This window comes from Cherax quadricarinatus, chromosome 56, assembly GCF_038502225.1.
Source record: "Cherax quadricarinatus isolate ZL_2023a chromosome 56, ASM3850222v1, whole genome shotgun sequence".
Lineage (NCBI taxonomy): Eukaryota > Metazoa > Arthropoda > Malacostraca > Decapoda > Parastacidae > Cherax > Cherax quadricarinatus.
The window spans coordinates 21,545,403-21,564,093 of record NC_091347.1 but is presented as its reverse complement, the minus strand read 5'-3'; the positions used below and the strand labels follow the sequence as shown (position 1 = coordinate 21,564,093).

General features: G+C 40.8%; 1 protein-coding gene across 1 annotated transcript in view; it reads right to left on the bottom strand.

Annotated features, from left to right (window-relative positions):
- The window catches only part of LOC128700790 (polycystin-1-like protein 2), a 102,631-nt gene extending 85,857 nt beyond the window's left edge, over window positions 1-16,774 (bottom strand). Inside the window, exons 1-8 of the mRNA XM_070097182.1 lie at window positions 16,651-16,774; window positions 7,689-7,810; window positions 6,352-6,525; window positions 3,687-3,844; window positions 3,100-3,220; window positions 2,186-2,392; window positions 1,666-1,832; window positions 672-819 (exon numbers count right to left, since the gene is read on the bottom strand). Of these exons, the coding sequence (XP_069953283.1) occupies window positions 672-819; window positions 1,666-1,832; window positions 2,186-2,392; window positions 3,100-3,220; window positions 3,687-3,844; window positions 6,352-6,525; window positions 7,689-7,770 (1,057 nt within the window). The 5' untranslated portion in view covers window positions 7,771-7,810; window positions 16,651-16,774. The remainder of the gene's footprint in view (window positions 1-671; window positions 820-1,665; window positions 1,833-2,185; window positions 2,393-3,099; window positions 3,221-3,686; window positions 3,845-6,351; window positions 6,526-7,688; window positions 7,811-16,650) is intronic.
- Window positions 16,775-18,691: the final 1,917 nt, after the last annotated feature.

The following is an 18,691-nucleotide window of genomic DNA, read 5'->3' as shown; positions in this document are numbered from 1 at the left end:
ATCATACATACAGTAAATTACCCAACCCAAAAAAGACAGCCAAAGTAACTTATTTCCATTAGGGTCCGACTTTTTTTTGGGGGGGGGGTTATCGTAGGTAATTGACATCAGTTCCAATTAAAATATATAAAAAAAACGCTAAGTAGTTTTATATTGACAGTTTGTGTACAAAACTATTAAGAATAGTGAAATATATAGTGAAAAGAGTTAAACAGTACTCTATAGAATAGACGGGAAATATAATTATGACACTGTATGATATTTGGACTTATAATAATAATAATAATAATAATAATAATAATAATAATAATATCTTTATTTCTACAAATACATGTACAAGGTACCATAGCTGACATCAATCACATACTACTATATAGAAAGCCCATTGTTATGCTGAGCATATCGGGAAAATTAGATCAGTTTTGTCCCAGGATGCGACCCACACTAGTCCACTAACACCCAGGTACCCATTTTACTGATGGGGAATATGGACAACCGGTGTAAAGAAACACGCCCAATGTTTCTACCCTCGCTGGTAACTGAACCCAGAAAATCCACGTGTGAAGCCAGAGCTTTAGCCACCAGACCACGAGGCACCGTGAGTAAATAGCCTTATTTATATATTTGTAATTAGCAAGGGAAATATTTCAGTCAGATCAGAAGCAGCTTACCAGCAGTGCAAGTAGGTCCATTACACTTGGTGGTTATAGCACAGAAGTAGTCAGCACAGGTCTGAGAGAAGTAGTCAGGTACACAACCTATGTTACACTGGCTTGTCTCCGAGCAGTAGGTACCAGAGGAACACCCAGGAAACAGCGCCTATGGTAACATTCAGAAATTATGCACTTTTCTGACACATAATGAAAAGGGTAGTTTGGTGAAACGTCTATAATAAAGATACCCAGATATTGAACGTTTGTCTAATTCTTCAATCTGTTCAGTTCAAGGCATAGTGATATACGATAACGAGAAGACAACGTTCTTGATCAACAATATTTAAGGACCATGTATGTATTTAAAACAGACTCACAGGAACCTTAATTCAAAATTATGCTGAGCAAAGAAACAAAGACAGTTACTGGCTGCTGCTATGCCCAATGATCAGTTAACTAAGACGGGGCCAGGAGCTATGAATCGACCCCTGCAACCACAAAAAAGTGAGTACATCATGTGAAATTTCCATTAAATACCTTGAATACTTCAAATAGCCTACACTGGCACCATCTTGACCAGACTAGTACACTGGCCATTAGTCAGCCAGTGTATGTTATTTTTACATAGATTATGTTATTACAACAATGACTGAACAGAAGCTTCATGTTACTTATGAACATCACGTATTATCCAGTAAAATTATTTATCCAAAACTTTTGTTCCTGACCTTTTCGAATAAAAAAAGTCGTGTTTAAAGAAAGAATAAACTAACTCACTATACACTGAGAGATTCATTTCTCTCAGTGTGTATATATATTTCTAAGAGTTGACTTTAATCTCTACTTAGAAATTCAAGTATTTATGACTTTGTGATGGACAGGTGAGAGTCTAAATGACCCTCGTGTAACTGATAGGTTTTAAACCCCATTAACCAACCAACTATTATATTACCATTAATGTCAATGCTAGAATTGTAGTTCAGAAAACAATGAAGATACATTGATGACTTACGTAGAGAGCGACCCATCCTACTTTAGTAGCAATAAGTGTGACCTGGGATAGATAACCAGCTTTGACACCATCAACATGGAACATAACAGCGGTGGTTGTGGCCACAAAGTGAGAAGTTACTGGAGTTATGGAACCCATTATTGATCCATAAACTTTGATCTTTTTACCTGTAACCAATATACCACATCTTTATGAACATTGAAATGTATTTAGACATTTTTATTATTATAACACATAGGGTATTACACACACAGTAGCGGCCAGTGCAGAGGCTGGGCCAGGAGCTATGACTCGACCCCTGCAACCACACACATGTGTGTGTGTGCTTTAAAAACATTCACTTTACAAGAATTTACTGTATGGCAAGTAATTCTTGTAATCTTCAAATGTGATTCATATATGCTGGAACATTAATATTGTAATTCAAGATTATTATAAAGTCATTTGATTTTGTCATTTCATGTTAGTGTAATTTATTACATTATTCTTGTTACGTCTTCTGATATAAATCAATATTTACCTGGGACAGGATACGAAGTGTTAGGTACTCCTGGTTCAGTAAATGAAGCATTTATCACGTTATCATAACCTTGATCCGAGGAGATGAGTTGGCACACAGTTGGCACTCCAACAGTAACATAACTAGGACACGTCAGTGTGGCATTGGGCTTTCCGATCACAGTTATTATAATACCATCCTTCACGTCTGGCAGCAATTCCAGGTAAGCTGTTAATAATAATTTTGTTGTTAACATCAATATATCACTTGAAGTTAGTTAAATATGTTTATTATGCACTTCATATCCATAGTGTGGGCGGTAGTCCAAAGATTGCACAGGTATACAATGAGTCCAGGGACTGGGCAGCAAAATTTTGATAGCTGAATAAGTTACAGTTTATATCTGGTCACAATCGTAATGAGTTATTTATGCAGACATGAATTAGGTCAGACACCTGAAGAGACACTAAATTAAGAGAAAATATAAAAAAATCAAGCAATTTTTGTTAACTTTTTCAGTGAACAGCAAAAATGTAAGACTAAATAAAGCATTTTGATAACAGAGACATGAGAAGGACTCCACTATTAGCGCAGTATACATTATGCTTTGGCGAAGATACAATAAAAATGTATGAGGGAAAACTAAATCCTTGGAAATTAGCTTGTGAACACAAATATATTTAGTTAGGATGACCGTAACAACGCCCGTGTACAACACAGGAACAACTGTGATCATCTGATGAAATGGAACGACTTCCAAGTAGTAATTCGTGACAGTGACTAACGTAGGCGAAAGTGCATGGAAGCTGCTTTAATTGTTATGACCTACACAAACCCATAAACAATTATTTGAAACATACTTTTTGTTTAAATAGGAACAAGAACAAGCATTCCCAACTAGGGATCATTCAGAAGCAGGAAATAAACTCACTCACCAATAATTTTAAAGTGGCCAGCCATAGTGTAGGTGTGATTGGTGCCGTTTATAATGTAAGGTGACCCATCACCCCAGTTTGTGACCCATGTGCTAGTAGCATTGACAGTCAGGTTCACGGTCTGTGGGGAGAAGCAATTTATAAATAGTGATATAAAAGATATACCTAGAGATATATAGTTTAAATGAGGAGCAGATATGGATAAAACAAATCTAACTTCCTTCCTGTGCTGAGCTTAATGACCAGTGAGTGACCTATACAGAGGTCAGGTTAAATTCACATAAATACAATTAAATTTACATTTTTATTTGACTAATATCTTCACTTACTATAAGTTATTATTATTATTAGAAGCACCAAACCCGAAACGATGACATAGCACCTTGGGAATGGTAGAGTCAGGTAATCAGGTTTGATCCGAGGAAAGAGAGGATCATACAATTCTCTGGATCAAAATCCCTTCACCAGCAAAGAAAGAATAATAATAATAATAATAATAATAATAATAATAATAATAATAATAATAATAATAATAATAATAATAATAATAACAATATACACACAAGAAAGCACTGTTATGTACTAACAGTATTTGCAGGGAAGACTGTAGTATTTCCAGTGAGAGTAAAGTTAAGGTGGCCATCTAGAACACCTGCCGTCCACACTGTAAGGTTACCAGCTGTCCCTCCACACACTGAACCATCACTACAGGTAGCTAAACACTGTCCCGTGGCATTTACCAACGCTGTAGACAAGTTGTAATTTATGTATTAGTGAGATTAAATTTCTTCACAGAAGGCTTCATTAAATGCTCATCAGGATGACTAACTTCATTACTCTTTGTTGGAAAACCTATCTTGATGGAGTATCATCTTTAAACCACCTTGTTCATTGTGATGGAGTCTGACGTAAAAACCAGTATCGAGTATATGAAAACTCTTTTGTGTGACAGAACATTACCTGTCATTACAGCAATGAAATGAGTGAGATACTAAAACTGCAATATGAATCAATGTTTAACGAGGCGTGAACCAGACTAAGGGTCGACAATATAAATGATTTTTTTTATGACCGAGACTCAGAATTCGTTCAATTAAAAAATCCTAACACCACAAGACTTCGAAAAGGCAATAAGTGGAAGGCCCATGCAAGATAAGATAAGATAAGATTTCGTTCGGATTTTTAACCCCGGAGGGTTAGCCACCCAGGATAACCCAAGAAAGTCAGTGCGTCATCGAGGACTGTCTAACTTATTTCCATTGGGGTCCTTAATCTTGTCCCCCAGGATGCGACCCACACCAGTCGACTAACACCCAGGTACCTATTTGCTGCTAGGTGAACAGGACAACAGGTGTAAGGAAACGTGTCGAAATGTTTCCACCCGCCGGGAATCGAACCCGGGCCCTCCGTGTGTGAAGCGGGAGCTTTAGCCACCAGGCCACCGGGCTCTAGCCACCAGGCCACCGGGCACTCTACCCCAGGCCCGGATTCGTGGAACTCCATGTTCATCAAGAACTGCAAGAAGCCTTTAGCATTTATGGAAAGGGAGCATGGATACAGGCGTCATCCCACAGTCACTAAAACCAACAGACATAGTTCCACTCCACAAAGGTTCCAGTAAATCAATTGCAGAGAATTACAGACCGATAGCGCTAACGTCCCATATCATAAAAAAAACTTTGAATGGGTTACAAGACGCAAGATACCCATCAGTTACACAACCTAGGTCAGCACGGGTTAAGATCAGGTCGCTCTTGCCTGTCCCAACTAGAGGACCGCTATGACAAGGTCCTGATGTGCTAGAGGATAAAGAAAATGCAGATGTAGTATACACAGACTGATGTAGATGTAGTATACATCTAGTATACTACATCTAGTATACATTACCTTTGTAACTTGCCATGATTGTGACCAGATCTACCTGGAGCTCATTACCTTTGTAACTAGTACAGCTATCATAACTTTGGGGTCCAGTTCCTGGACCCATTATGTACCTTTGTAATCTTTTGACTACCGCCCACAGGATGGGTATGGGGTGCATAATAAAGATATTAAACTAACTAAACTAGTATACATGTATGTAATATACACACACCGTGGTCACACTTGTCGAAGGCGACAATGCACAAAATGCGCGATGAAGAAATGACAGGATATGTTGGTAGATGGATCTATAACTTCCTAACAAATAGAACACAAAGAGTAATAGTAAACCAAGTAAAGTCTGAGGCGTCTACAGTGAAAAGCTCTGTTCCACAAGGCACAGTACTCGCTCCCAGTGTTCCACAAGGCACAGTACTCGCTCCCATTCTGTTCCTGATCCTCATATCTGACATAGACAGAGATGTAAGCCACAGCACCGTGTCTTCCTTTGCGTATGACTCCCGAATTTCCGTAACAATGTCGTCCATCGAAGACACTACAAGACTCCAAGCAGACATCAACCAAAAATTTACATGGGCCTCAGAAAACAACATGAAGTTCAATGAAAAGAAATTTCAATTATTCCGATACAACAACGTATTTACCACATCTGCTAGAAAAATGATAGGATGGATAATGAGACCCTCCAAAACTAAGGATGCCAAGCCAATGATGATTCTCATCAAATCGCTTGTTTTCTCTACTGCTATACACTAACGGCCCCTTTCAAGGCAGGAGAAATTTCTGACCTGGAGAATGTACACAGAACTTTCACGGCACACATACGTACGATAAAACACCTAAGTTACTGGGAATGGTTGAAGTCCTTTGATTTGTATTCCCTGGAACGCAGGCGAGAAAGATACATGATAATACACGCTAGAAAAAACCTACAGGGATTAGTACCAAATTTGCACATGAAAATCACTCCCTACGAAAGCAAAAGACTCACCAGAAGATGCAACATCCCTACAATGAAAATTAGGGGCGTCACGAGTGCACTAGGAGACAACCCAGTAAGTGGCAGGGGCCCAAGACTGTTCAGCTGCCTCCCAGCATACATAAGGGGGATTACCAATAGGCCCCCTGGTTGTCTTCATCTTCACTAATTCTAAGCAGGTTTCATTCGGCCTTAATGACTTTTATGCAGTCGACAGGCTTTAAACCCTATTAATTATATATGCTTACAGTATTTAATTATGAGTACTTATTGCATAACACCGACAATAAGGTATCGAACTGTTGCAGAGGGAAACTTGCATCTTTAATGATCCATGTATATTCTATGGGCTTGAAACCAAGGAATTTTAAATTTATAAATGGACTTACTTCCCAAATTCTGAAAGCAGTAACAATATTTGCCCTCATCAGCGGCAGCAAAAGTGTAGTGAAGTCGACCACAAAAGTCTTGACAAACTTCAGGAGTGAGACTACCAGGGTCATAGTTGCCTGCAGACACAGTCGCCAGGGGCGCCACTACACTATCACCGTAGCATCCTCCTTCTGTAACAACAATTCAATGATGTTTTCGTACAAATGCAATGATGTTCTTATACAAATTCAATAATTTCCGAATGTTGCATATTTTCCCACTACATGTATCATGGTATCCTGCAATTTAGCATTAATTTGTAACGGGCAATATTAGAGCATAATAAATATAAATACATACAGGGCATCTCTCCGCTTAACAAAAAATGGGTACCTTTATTTTTACTTAAGTATTACATACCCACCAATGACGTGTTGTCATTAATAAATAAATAATATAGCTTCTTAGGGTTCATGACTAAGGAATTGAAATACCAGAATTTCAATAAAGAAAGTCTAGAGAAAGAGTTACCTACAACAAAAAATTCCATGACTTAAAATGAAGAGACAGAACTTGACAACATTCTTCAACATTAAGAGAAAGTCTGCTGGAAATACAGCACTAAAAGAAACTTAATGATCCTGAAGGGAAGCAAAATTTATTTGGGCACACGATCCTTGTTACCTTTTAGTTTAATATCTTCATTATGTACCCCATACCCATCCTGTGGGCGGTAGTCATAAAATTACAAAGGTACATAATTGGTCCATGTCCTTGTTACCCAGAGCAGACACCTTCACCTCAAGGACAGTCTGACATATCCAGTGGGAACACTACCACAGAACGGACAGAAGAAGGCCTGAGCTTGCTACCATCTGCAGCTCATAAGACTGCCATCCCCACGAGCCCCTTTGAGGCGGGGTAGATGGCAGACCAGAGGCCTAGCTTCTCCCTACGAGCCCCGTGAGGGCGGGGAATGTGGCTAGGCCTGGGGACACTTGGTCCCAAAGATGAGGAGGTACTGTACCTCCTCCCATGGGAGACTTAAGTCTCGAGACACTCCCCAGATAGGGAGCCAAGGCCGGGTCACCACTACTTGGAAAAGACCCGGGCCGGGAGAATACCGGTGAATAAAAAAAAAAAAAAAAAACAGAACGGACAGGACTGGAAGCCATGACAGGTCAGTAATAAATTAACCAAAGAGTTCGCGAGTCATGGAAACCAATCAATATTACACATTCCTTGAAATACTTTTCTAAAATTATAAAGTTTTTTTTTTATCCCTCAGGTTACGTACATTAAATATTTGCTTATGTAAGATAACACTATATAAAATAGTTCCACTTAAGTTTACCTACGAACGTTGTTGTGGCAGAAGCAGCTTGAGTCGGAGACAATAATGGCAGCAACAGTAGTGGTAGTTTGTGTATCCACATTATGCTGCCTCATCCAACATTTACAACCATTCAAATAAATCTGTAATGAAAATACATTTAATGTTGTACAATGTGTTAGTGTTGAAAGATAATGATTTTTTTAATTTCAAGATTTAATTATATCAGAGGGGGAGGGGAGGCCGTATGACTTATATTGTTTTGGTTAATATTGAGTTTAGGGGCTAAATAAGTAAGTTTATTCAGGTATATACACAAATACAGTTACACAGATTATCATACATAGCAGCATATGTGTAGACAACCTGGGATAACCCCAAAAAGTCAGTCAAAGGTCCTGACACAGATCATCTTTCCACGACTCGTGTTCTTTATTTTTATTAGGTTAGACAAGATTGGTCAGGAAACAAGACAATTATTTCCTGACGCGGGACCAACAATAGTCAGCTAATCCACAGGGACCTATTTACTATTAGGCGAATGGAAACACATTCCACGTCTCCACCCGTCCCAGGATCGAACTCGGGTACTTTGGTTGTAAGCCGTAAGCTATGTTGAGGAATCACAGGCCTTCTAAAATACACAATTTATCAAATGTCTGAAGACATGTTACATTAAATAAATAATTTTGTATTACGAGAATATTTACAAAATAAAAGTAAATTGTTTATTTAGTATTAACTACAAATTCAAATTGATTATAGCTTGAATTTGCATAGATTTATTTAATAAATTATTTGCGACAGACATTAAATTTTAGGGAAAACGTTGCTATTTTCACAGTGTCATCGACACCATGCCTAACCCTTCTAGGGTAGGGTAGGTGCCTGAGCCCGAGCCTTTAGCTCATAAGACTGTCATTCCCATTAGTCCCCTTGGGACGGGGATGGCAGACCAGAGAGGCCTAGCTTGTGGCTAGGCCTGGGGACAGTTGGTCCCAAAGATGAGGAGGTACTTGTGCCTCCTCCCATGGGAGACTTAGGTCTCAGACACTCCCTAAAGAGGGAGCCAAGGCCGGGCCACCACTTGGAAAAGGCCCGGGCCGGGAGAATACCGGCTAATCTTTAACTAACTAATTCACAGTGTCATCGACACCATGCCTAACCCTTCTAGGGTAGGGTAGGTGCCTGAGCCCGAGCCTTTAGCTCATAAGACTGTCATTCCCATTTGCTCCCTTGTGGCGGGGATGGCAGACCAGAGAGGCCTAGCTTGTGGCTAGGCCTGGGGACAGTTGGTCCCAAAGATGAGGAGGTACTTGTGCCTCCTCCCATGGGAGACTTAGGTCTCAGACACTCCCTAAAGATTCTTCTTTGCAAATATACAGGGTCTAAAGCCAGCAACAAACAACAAAATACCTTTCATCCGTGGACTGCTTGCAGAGGCAAAGGCAATGTTCGCGGCTTTCACTGAGACCCACATAAAGGATCACTTGGACAATGAAATATGGATCCCAGGTTACAACCTATACAGATGTGACAGAGTGAACAGGCAAAAGGGGGGGGTTGGCCTGTACATTGCAGAGTCACTTGTTTGCACAGAACTGCTAAATGCCTCAAATGATGTAGTGGAAGTTTTAGCAGTAAAGGTCGAGAACCAAAACCTAGTCATTGTGATAGTCTACAAGCCTCCGGATGCAACATCCCAGCAATTCCAGGAACAGCTGTTAAAAATTGACCACTGTCTGGAAAACCTTCCAGCTCCTGCACCCAACATCTTGCTCCTGGGGGATTTCAACTTAAGGCACCTAAAATGGAGGAATATAGCAAATAATATTGTTGCAGTAATAACACCAGGAGGCAGCTCTGATGAAAACTCACACTCACGCGAGCTTTTAAATCTCTGCACAAAATTCAATTTAAACCAGCAAATAATAGAGCCTACTAGACTGGAGAATACACTAGACCTCATCTTCACTAACAATGATGATCTGATAAGAAATATCACCATATCAAAAACAATATACTCAGATCACAACATAATTGAGGTTCAGTCATGTATGCGCGGAGCCCCAGACCGACATAATGAGATTAGTCACGAGGGAGCATTCACCAAATTCAACTTCAATAACAAAAACATAAAATGGGACCAAGTAAACCAAGTCCTAACCGATATAAGCTGGGAAGATATACTAAGCAACACAGACCCCAACTTATGCCTAGAACAGATTAACTCGGTAGCACTCGATGTATGCACAAGGCTTATTCCTCTAAGAAAAAGGAGGAGTAGATGTAAAACAGAAAGAGACAGGCGCTCCCTTTACAGGCGACGGAAAAGAATAACAGAGCGGCTAAAAGAGGTCAATATATCTGAAATGCGTAGGGAGACACTGGTCAGAGAAATAGCAAGCATCGAACTTAAGCTAAAAGAATCCTTTAGGAGTCAGGAATCGCGGGAAGAACTAAAAGCCATAAATGAAATCGAAAGAAACCCAAAGTATTTCTTCTCCTATGCCAAATCAAAATCGAGAACAACGTCCAGTATTGGGCCCCTACTTAAACAAGATGGGTCCTACACAGATGACAACAAGGAAATGAGTGAGCTACTCAAGTCCCAATATGACTCAGTTTTTAGCAAGCCGCTAACCAGACTGAGAGTCGAAGATCAAAATGAATTTTTTATGAGAGAGCCACAAAATTTGATTAACACAAGCCTATCCGATGTTATCCTGACGCCAAATGACTTCGAACAGGCGATAAATGACATGCCCATGCACTCTGCCCCAGGGCCAGACTCATGGAACTCTGTGTTCATCAAGAACTGCAAGAAGCCCCTATCACGAGCCTTTTCCATCCTATGGAGAGGGAGCATGGACACGGGGGTCGTCCCACAGTTACTAAAAACAACAGACATAGCCCCACTCCACAAAGGGGGCAGTAAAGCAACAGCAAAGAACTACAGACCAATAGCACTAACATCCCATATCATAAAAATCTTTGAAAGGGTCCTAAGAAGCAAGATCACCACGCATCTAGAAACCCATCAGTTACACAACCCAGGGCAACATGGGTTTAGAACAGGTCGCTCCTGTCTGTCTCAACTATTGGACCACTACGACAAGGTCCTAAATGCACTAGAAGACAAAAAGAATGCAGATGTAATATATACAGACTTTGCAAAAGCCTTCGACAAGTGTGACCATGGCGTAATAGCGCACAAAATGCGTGCTAAAGGAATAACAGGAAAAGTCGGTCGATGGATCTATAATTTCCTCACTAACAGAACACAGAGAGTAGTCGTCAACAGAGTAAAGTCCGAGGCAGCTACGGTGAAAAGCTCTGTTCCACAAGGCACAGTACTCGCTCCCATCTTGTTCCTCATCCTTATATCCGACATAGACAAGGATGTCAGCCACAGCACCGTGTCTTCCTTTGCAGATGACACCCGAATCTGCATGACAGTGTCTTCCATTGCAGACACTGCAAAGCTCCAGGCAGACATCAACCAAATCTTTCAGTGGGCTGCAGAAAACAATATGAAGTTCAACGATGAGAAATTTCAATTACTCAGATATGGTAAACATGAGGAAATTAAATCTTCATCAGAGTACAAAACAAATTCTGGCCACAAAATAGAGCGAAACACCAACGTCAAAGACCTGGGAGTGATCATGTCGGAGGATCTCACCTTCAAGGACCATAACATTGTATCAATCGCATCTGCTAGAAAAATGACAGGATGGATAATGAGAACCTTCAAAACTAGGGAGGCCAAGCCCATGATGACACTCTTCAGGTCACTTGTTCTATCTAGGCTGGAATATTGCTGCACACTAACAGCACCTTTCAAGGCAGGTGAAATTGCCCATACGAAAATCACCCACTACGAAAGCAAAAGACTTGGCAGACGATGCACCATCCCCCCAATGAAAAGCAGGGGTGTCACTAGCACGTTAAGAGACCATACAATAAGTGTCAGGGGCCCGAGACTGTTCAACTGCCTCCCAGCACACATAAGGGGGATTACCAACAGACCCCTGGCAGTCTTCAAGCTGGCACTGGACAAGCACCTAAAGTCAGTTCCGGATCAGCCGGGCTGTGGCTCGTATGTTGGTTTGCGTGCAGCCAGCAGCAACAGCCTGGTTGATCAGGCTCTGATCCACCAGGAGTCCTGGTCTCAGACCGGGCCGCGGGGGCGTTGACCCCCGGAACTCTCTCCAGGTAAACTCCAGGTAAAGAGGGAGCCAAGGCCGGGCCACCACTTGGAAAAGGCCCGGGCCGCGAGAATACCGGCGAATCTTTAATAATAATAATAATAATTCACAGTGTCTTTACAATCTGTTGTCATGATCACCAACACGCAGTAATTATCGACTGTGATTTTTTATGTACCTCAAATATCACATATTTTTTCAGAGACATGCGAGTTATATTGTACCATTTGTCCAACTATTTTACCGAGTTTCATATTTTGCTGATTTAATACGATAAGAGACAAAAGTAATAATTATCAATGTCGCAAGAAATCAGACCAGGAGGAACTATATGTTCACTTTTTTTGTTGTTGTTGTTGTTGTTGATGGTTGTAGTTCACACTTTAGAATGCTGATGATGGGCAGCAACAGCTTGATCAATCAGGCCAACAACCAGGAGGTCAGGTCATAGACTGGGCCGCGGGGACGCTGACCGCAGGAAGAGACTAGGGGTAACTCCAGAAAATATAAAATACATACATGTACGCAATATTTATGACATTTATTAGCAGGTGTTTCGCCCAGTCCAGTCAGCGAAACGTTTAAATAAATGTCCGGTGTTGTACAGGAAGCTTTATTTTATAGTTCATCAGAACTATTATTATTATTATTATTATTATAATCAAGGGGAAGCGCTAAACCCGGAGGATTATAGAGCGCCTGGGGGGGGGATGTGGAAGGCATTGAGGCTTAATTCGGGGAACTGGAGCACAGATCCAATTCCCTAAATCAAGAGCCCCTCACCAACATCAAGGAACCTTCCTTGAGGGGTCAGAACTAATAAACTTTATTCTTATACTGATGATTGTAGTATACGTATTTTCTTCACAAGATGACACACACACAATACTGACAAGATGAAAATTAAATACCTGTGTAACATCTCCATAACTACAGTGATCTTCACACCAATAAGACTGAGGGCAATTGTGTCCGGGTGTGGACGTGTCAGTGGCTCATTACTTTGTAATTTGTTCATGATTGTAACCATGTATAGGAGTGTAGATGGTTCATTACCTTTGTAACTAGTTCAGCTATCATAACTTTGGGATCCAGTTCCTGGACCCATTATGTACCTCTGTAATCTTTTGACTACCGCCCACAGGATGGGTATGGGGTGCATAAAATATTTATTAAACTGAGGGACTGATTACCTCATCTTGTGTATACAGTTGTTTTGACTTCTATTCATCTCCTGTAATTTGCACTGATAAAGTCACTGGATGGTGAAACGTCTACAATAAAAATACCCAGATATTCCACAAGTGTTTAATTTTCAACGAGTAACCTTCCTAGGAACAACTTCAATATTTAGTGGCTGATCCATCCAATGATCATAACTTTTGAATTTTGGCTTTATTGGTGTAAATTTGTTAATTTATTAACATTTTATAATAATTTGGTGACCCACCTCGGCATGATAGTGGTTTTCTTTGTACCAATCAAATTATGAAATGTTAACTTTTGATTTTGATTTTGATTAGAATTTTCGGATTCTGTGCGAAAACTGGAGAATGTATTTTCTAATCGGCTTCAAACCTTTAGCTTCACACTGATTTTCGTATATCTAATTTGCTGTTTAAATAAAAGCTGTGTAATAAGTGAGAATGTCCCACGATAAACTTCAACCCTTAAACCTTAATTAAACGCTAATGTATCGAGTTTAGAGACAGGTCTGGGTTTATTTTGATGTGTAGGCGCCATATACCAATTTTTTGAAAGAAATTGGAAAAATTTAAATGGTGGTTTTCATGTGATGATTTGTGAATGCCAATTAGTTCACACTACAACTTCTGAGTAGTTTTAGGTTTAAAATATTGGCATACTAAGGGACACGGGTCTCTGTGTGATAACTAAAGAATGCCTCTTCAGAGTGGCTTTAAACTTTCAAAGGTGATATAGTGAGTTTCCTTGATGCCGTTGAAGAGTTCTTCATCCAAGAAATTGAACCTGATTTCTCCATCTTAGAACCGAACCTCATTGTTCTCCATCCCCTCAGGCGCTAGTGGAAGGTTCAAATTGGTTTTGGGTTGTGTAGGTATCAATTTGCTATTTATACTGAACAAACTATGATACCAATTTCCATGTGATAATTAGTGAACGTCTCTTGTGCTGTTTCATATCTTTAACACTGATATTTAACACTCAAAGTTGCGTACATCATGATTCACGAAATCGTAATGGCACGATTGCAAACAAACCATGCCACGGGTGGGGTTTGAACCCACGTATCTCACACTTAAGGTGTGAATATCAGAGAGTTAAATGATCTATCGACTTCTATCAACCAACACCTCACAACTGACCTCGTTGCACCTACTACTACAATACAGCAGGACACCACCTCAGTCACTGCCTTGCCGGCCGACTCCAGGTGAGCTACCAACCTCCATCGAATGCCCGGCAACCTTCGCCTGCAGCTGCGCTCTCCTGACCAACCTGACCAATTCAATGACGCACTGGTATAACATCAATTAGCATTGTGAAATTGATGGGCAGGAGGTATACCCTACTCATAAAACCAACCTCTTTATAAATTACTCAATATGCACACACGCATATTCAAATCACACCAAAGTGGATAGGCCACTACCCTTTTATAACCCCACCTACCCCTCCTCCTTCCCCAACTTTTCCCAAATTCCATCCTTACCCATCCTTCTTCCCCCCTCCCCTCTTACCAAAGCTCTGGTCAGAACCTCGAACCTCGAAATGATCTCAATGGAAATAAGTCACTTTGACTTTTTTGGGTTATCCCAAGTTCTCTACACATATGCTGCTACACCTGTCAACAATTTTTGAAAAGTTATTTGCTACTTAAATGAAATTAGTTAATTCTTATGTATTTTCATGTCCTGAATCCAAATATTACCTTGAAAAATGCTTATTGAAGATATGAGACATGTAATATTTGATTATTTTATTATAACGTACAATATGTTAGTATGTTTTAAACTAATCCATACCTACTCTCTACCTCTTTTGCTTGACGCTTATAGTGGGCTGAAGAATCATCTCTTGCCAGTGTCCAGCAATAGTTTACAAGCATTCTTGTGCCACATTTGCCATGGTACCATTTTTCCATCGTTGAAATATCTTGGTGAAATCTTTCACCATGTTCGTCACTAACTGTCCTGCAGTTCACTGGAAAAGAGTCTAAATATGAGTCCAAAAAGTGGATTTTAAGTGACATGTTACATCTCATGTTCTTGTAAGCCTTGATGAGGTTTCCCACCAATTTTTCATAGTTGCCTTCCCTTCTGTTTCCGAGAAATCGATTCGCCACCAACTTGAATGCTTCACATACAGCTTTCTCCTCCCCATGAAGGTCTGATTCAAAGTCACCATCTTTAAGAAGCTCTCGAATCTGAGGACCATTAAGACTCCCTCTCTATCTTAGCGTCGCTCAGTGAGGGGAATTTTGATGTTAAATACTTGAATCCCTGACTGGATTTGTCCACAGCTTGTACAAAGTTTTTCACGACCCCCAGTTTTATGTGTAGTCAATGAGAGGTGGATGTTGAAAATTTTTCATTCCAGGCTCCAATGACTGTCGAGGTGGCCAGTCTCTCCTGATGTAGTGAGAACCTCTTGCACGGCTGTCCCATTCACATAGAAAGCAGCACTACATGGTGTATCCAAGTTTGGCTAAGAAAATCACCTACCTTTCACCTCGAAATATAAACTTGGACATCACAACCACCTTCTATGACTGCTGGAACAATAATGAAGGTCAGTGAGACTGTGAGTGTGGTAAGAAACAATGCCACGAGCCTCTTGCAACCTGTTGTGACACATAGGTCTATATTGAAAAGTAGAGCTAACAAACAATTTTAACCATGATATTCATTATCAGTGATCTTAAAATTAGTTGGAAATTGCTACTCTGGTCTCGGAATCAGTTTGGTTATTGACTAGTGTAATCTATGTAACTGTATTTGTGTATACCTGAATAAACTTACTTATAATCCTACAAGGTATAAAGGTGTCCTTGACTGATGGTGAACAGATGACATGCAGCCTTAATGACTCGTATAGTCAATAAGATTTAAATTTTATAAAGCAACTAACATATTGGTAATATGGTTTGGGTACAGTGTTTCTGAGGAACGTATGAAGGAGGGGCGGTGACAGTCCCACCATAGGATAATATACAGGCTGTCTGCGCTGATGGTTTCCTTAACACTGACAGTGGGACGACAGGAAGTAATGTTACGTACTATAATTTAAAGGTGCATTAGAATTAATAATTGAGCTTCCACCTGAGTTGTTTGCCATACTTGTTTTTAAGCTTGTGTAAACTGCGACTGCACGCAGTTTAATTGTTACGACTCTCATTATTTACTCTAAATATTCTGATCAAGCATTAAATGAAAAGAAAATTGAGATTTTTTGAGGTTTCATTCCACTGTATAGTACTATATTCTTTAAATGTAGTGTGATTTTTAAAATATGATATGACTAATATCTCTTTCTAGTGGTGTAACAATGATCAGTGGGGTTTGACAGACCCATTATGACCTCTTGTAATCCTGTTTTATGCTTTATCGCTCAAAGGATGAAGTAGATGGCTAAATAAGGTTCGTCAGGAAACAGGACAAGTGTTTCCTGACGCGGGTCTTAGATGATGACCCACAACTGGAGCTGCCAGTACACAATAAAATAACCACTCAGGTGACACAATTAAACTGACAGCTTCATTTTTGTGATATTGCAAGAACAGTCTTTCATACCTAAAGCTGAAGAACCTCTTTGGCTAGCCAGGTGACCACAAAAAGCTAGACGACTACAACTCACGGAGCTGCGAAGTCACTCACTCAGGAGCTTGTGAGAGAGTGACCAGTGCGAACCCCTAGTGATGTGTTGTTGCTCTCCGATACACTCTGCTTATCCCCACACATTACCATTATTAGTGATGTGCTGGACTGCGTACCCTTCGTGAAATTCTACAGCACCCTACCAGAATACTACTGCGTTTCCGCCACACCCTATCAACATTCTACGTTTCTAGCACACCCTACCAACACTCTACGACGTTTTTACCACACCCAGCCAACAGTACGACGTTCCCATCACACCCAGCCAACAGTACGGCGTTTCCATCACACCCAACCAACACTACGACGTTTCCATCACATACAAGCAACTTTCCACCATCCCTACCAACACTACGACGTTTCCATCACATACAAGCAACACTACGACGTTTCCACCACCCCTACCAACACTACGACGTTTCCATCACATACAAGCAACACTACGACGTTTCCACCACCCCTACCAACGTTACGACGTTTCCATCACCACTATCAATAATCAACGACGTTTCCACCACCCCTACCAACGCTATGACGTTTCCACCACCCCTACCAACACTACGCCGTTTCCATCACACCCTGCCAACAATCTACCACGTTTCCACCACCTCCTGGAGTATACCTGGAGAAGGTTTCGGGGGTCAACGCCCCCGTGGCCCGATATGTGACCAGGCCTCGTGGTGGATCAGAACCTAATCAACCAGGCTGTTACTGCTAGCCGCACGTAAACCGACGTACGAACCAAAGCCAGGCTGATCAGGTACTGACTTTAGGTGCCTGTCCAGCGTCTTCCTGAAGACAGCCAGGGGTCTATTGGTAAACCCCCGTATGATGGGAGGCAGCTGAATAGCCTAGGGCTCCTGACACTTATTGTGTTATCTCTCAGTGTACTCGTGGCGCCCCTGCTTTTCACTGAAGGGATACTGCATCTCTTTCCAAGTCTCTCGCTTTCGTAGGGGGTGATTTTCGTGTGCAAATTTGGGACTAGTCCCTCTAGGATTTTCCTAGTGTATATTATCTTGTATCTTTCTTGCCTGCATTCCAGGGAGTACAAATCAAGGGACTTCAACCGTTCCCAATAATTTAGGTACTCTATCGTACTTACACGTGCCGGGAAAGTTCTCTGTACACTCTCCAGGTCTGCAATTTCGCCTGCTTTGAAAGAGGCTGTTAGCGTGCAGCAGTATTCCAGCCTAGAGAGAACAAGCGATTTGAAGAGAATCATCATGGGCTTAGCGTCTCTAGTTTCGAAGGTTCTCATTATCCATCCTATCATTTTCTTAGCAGATGAGGTAGATACATTGTTGTGATCTTTAAAAATGAGATCCTCTGACATTATCACTCCCAGGTCCTTCACGTTAGTTTTTCGCTCTCTTGTGTGATTTGAATTCGTTTTATATCCCGATACATTTTTTAATTTCCTCATGTTTTCCATATCGAAGTACACGTAATTGAAATTTCTCTTCAGTGAGCTTCATATTGTTTTCCGCGGCTCATGTAAAGATTTGGTTGATATCCGCTTGGAGTCTTGCAGTGTCATCGATGGACGACACTGTCATGCAAATTCGGGTGTCATCCGCAAAGGAAGACACGGTGCTGCGGCTAACATCTCCGTATATGCCAGATATGAGGTTAAGGAACAGGATGGGAGGGAGTACTGTGCATTTGTGGAACGGAGCTTTTCACTGTGACTTCCTCAGACTTTACTCTGTTTACTATTACCCTTTGTGTTCTGTTAGGAAGTTTTAGATCCATTTACCAACTTTTCTTGTTATTCTTTTATCACGCATTTTGTGCGCTACTACACCATGGTCACACTTGTCGAAGGCTTTCACAAAGTCTGTGTATACTAACTACATCTGCATTTTGTTTGTCCTCCAATGCATCTAAGACCTTCCCATAATGGTCCAGTAGTTGGGACAGGTAGGAGCGTCCTGCTCTAAAATGTTGCCCTGGC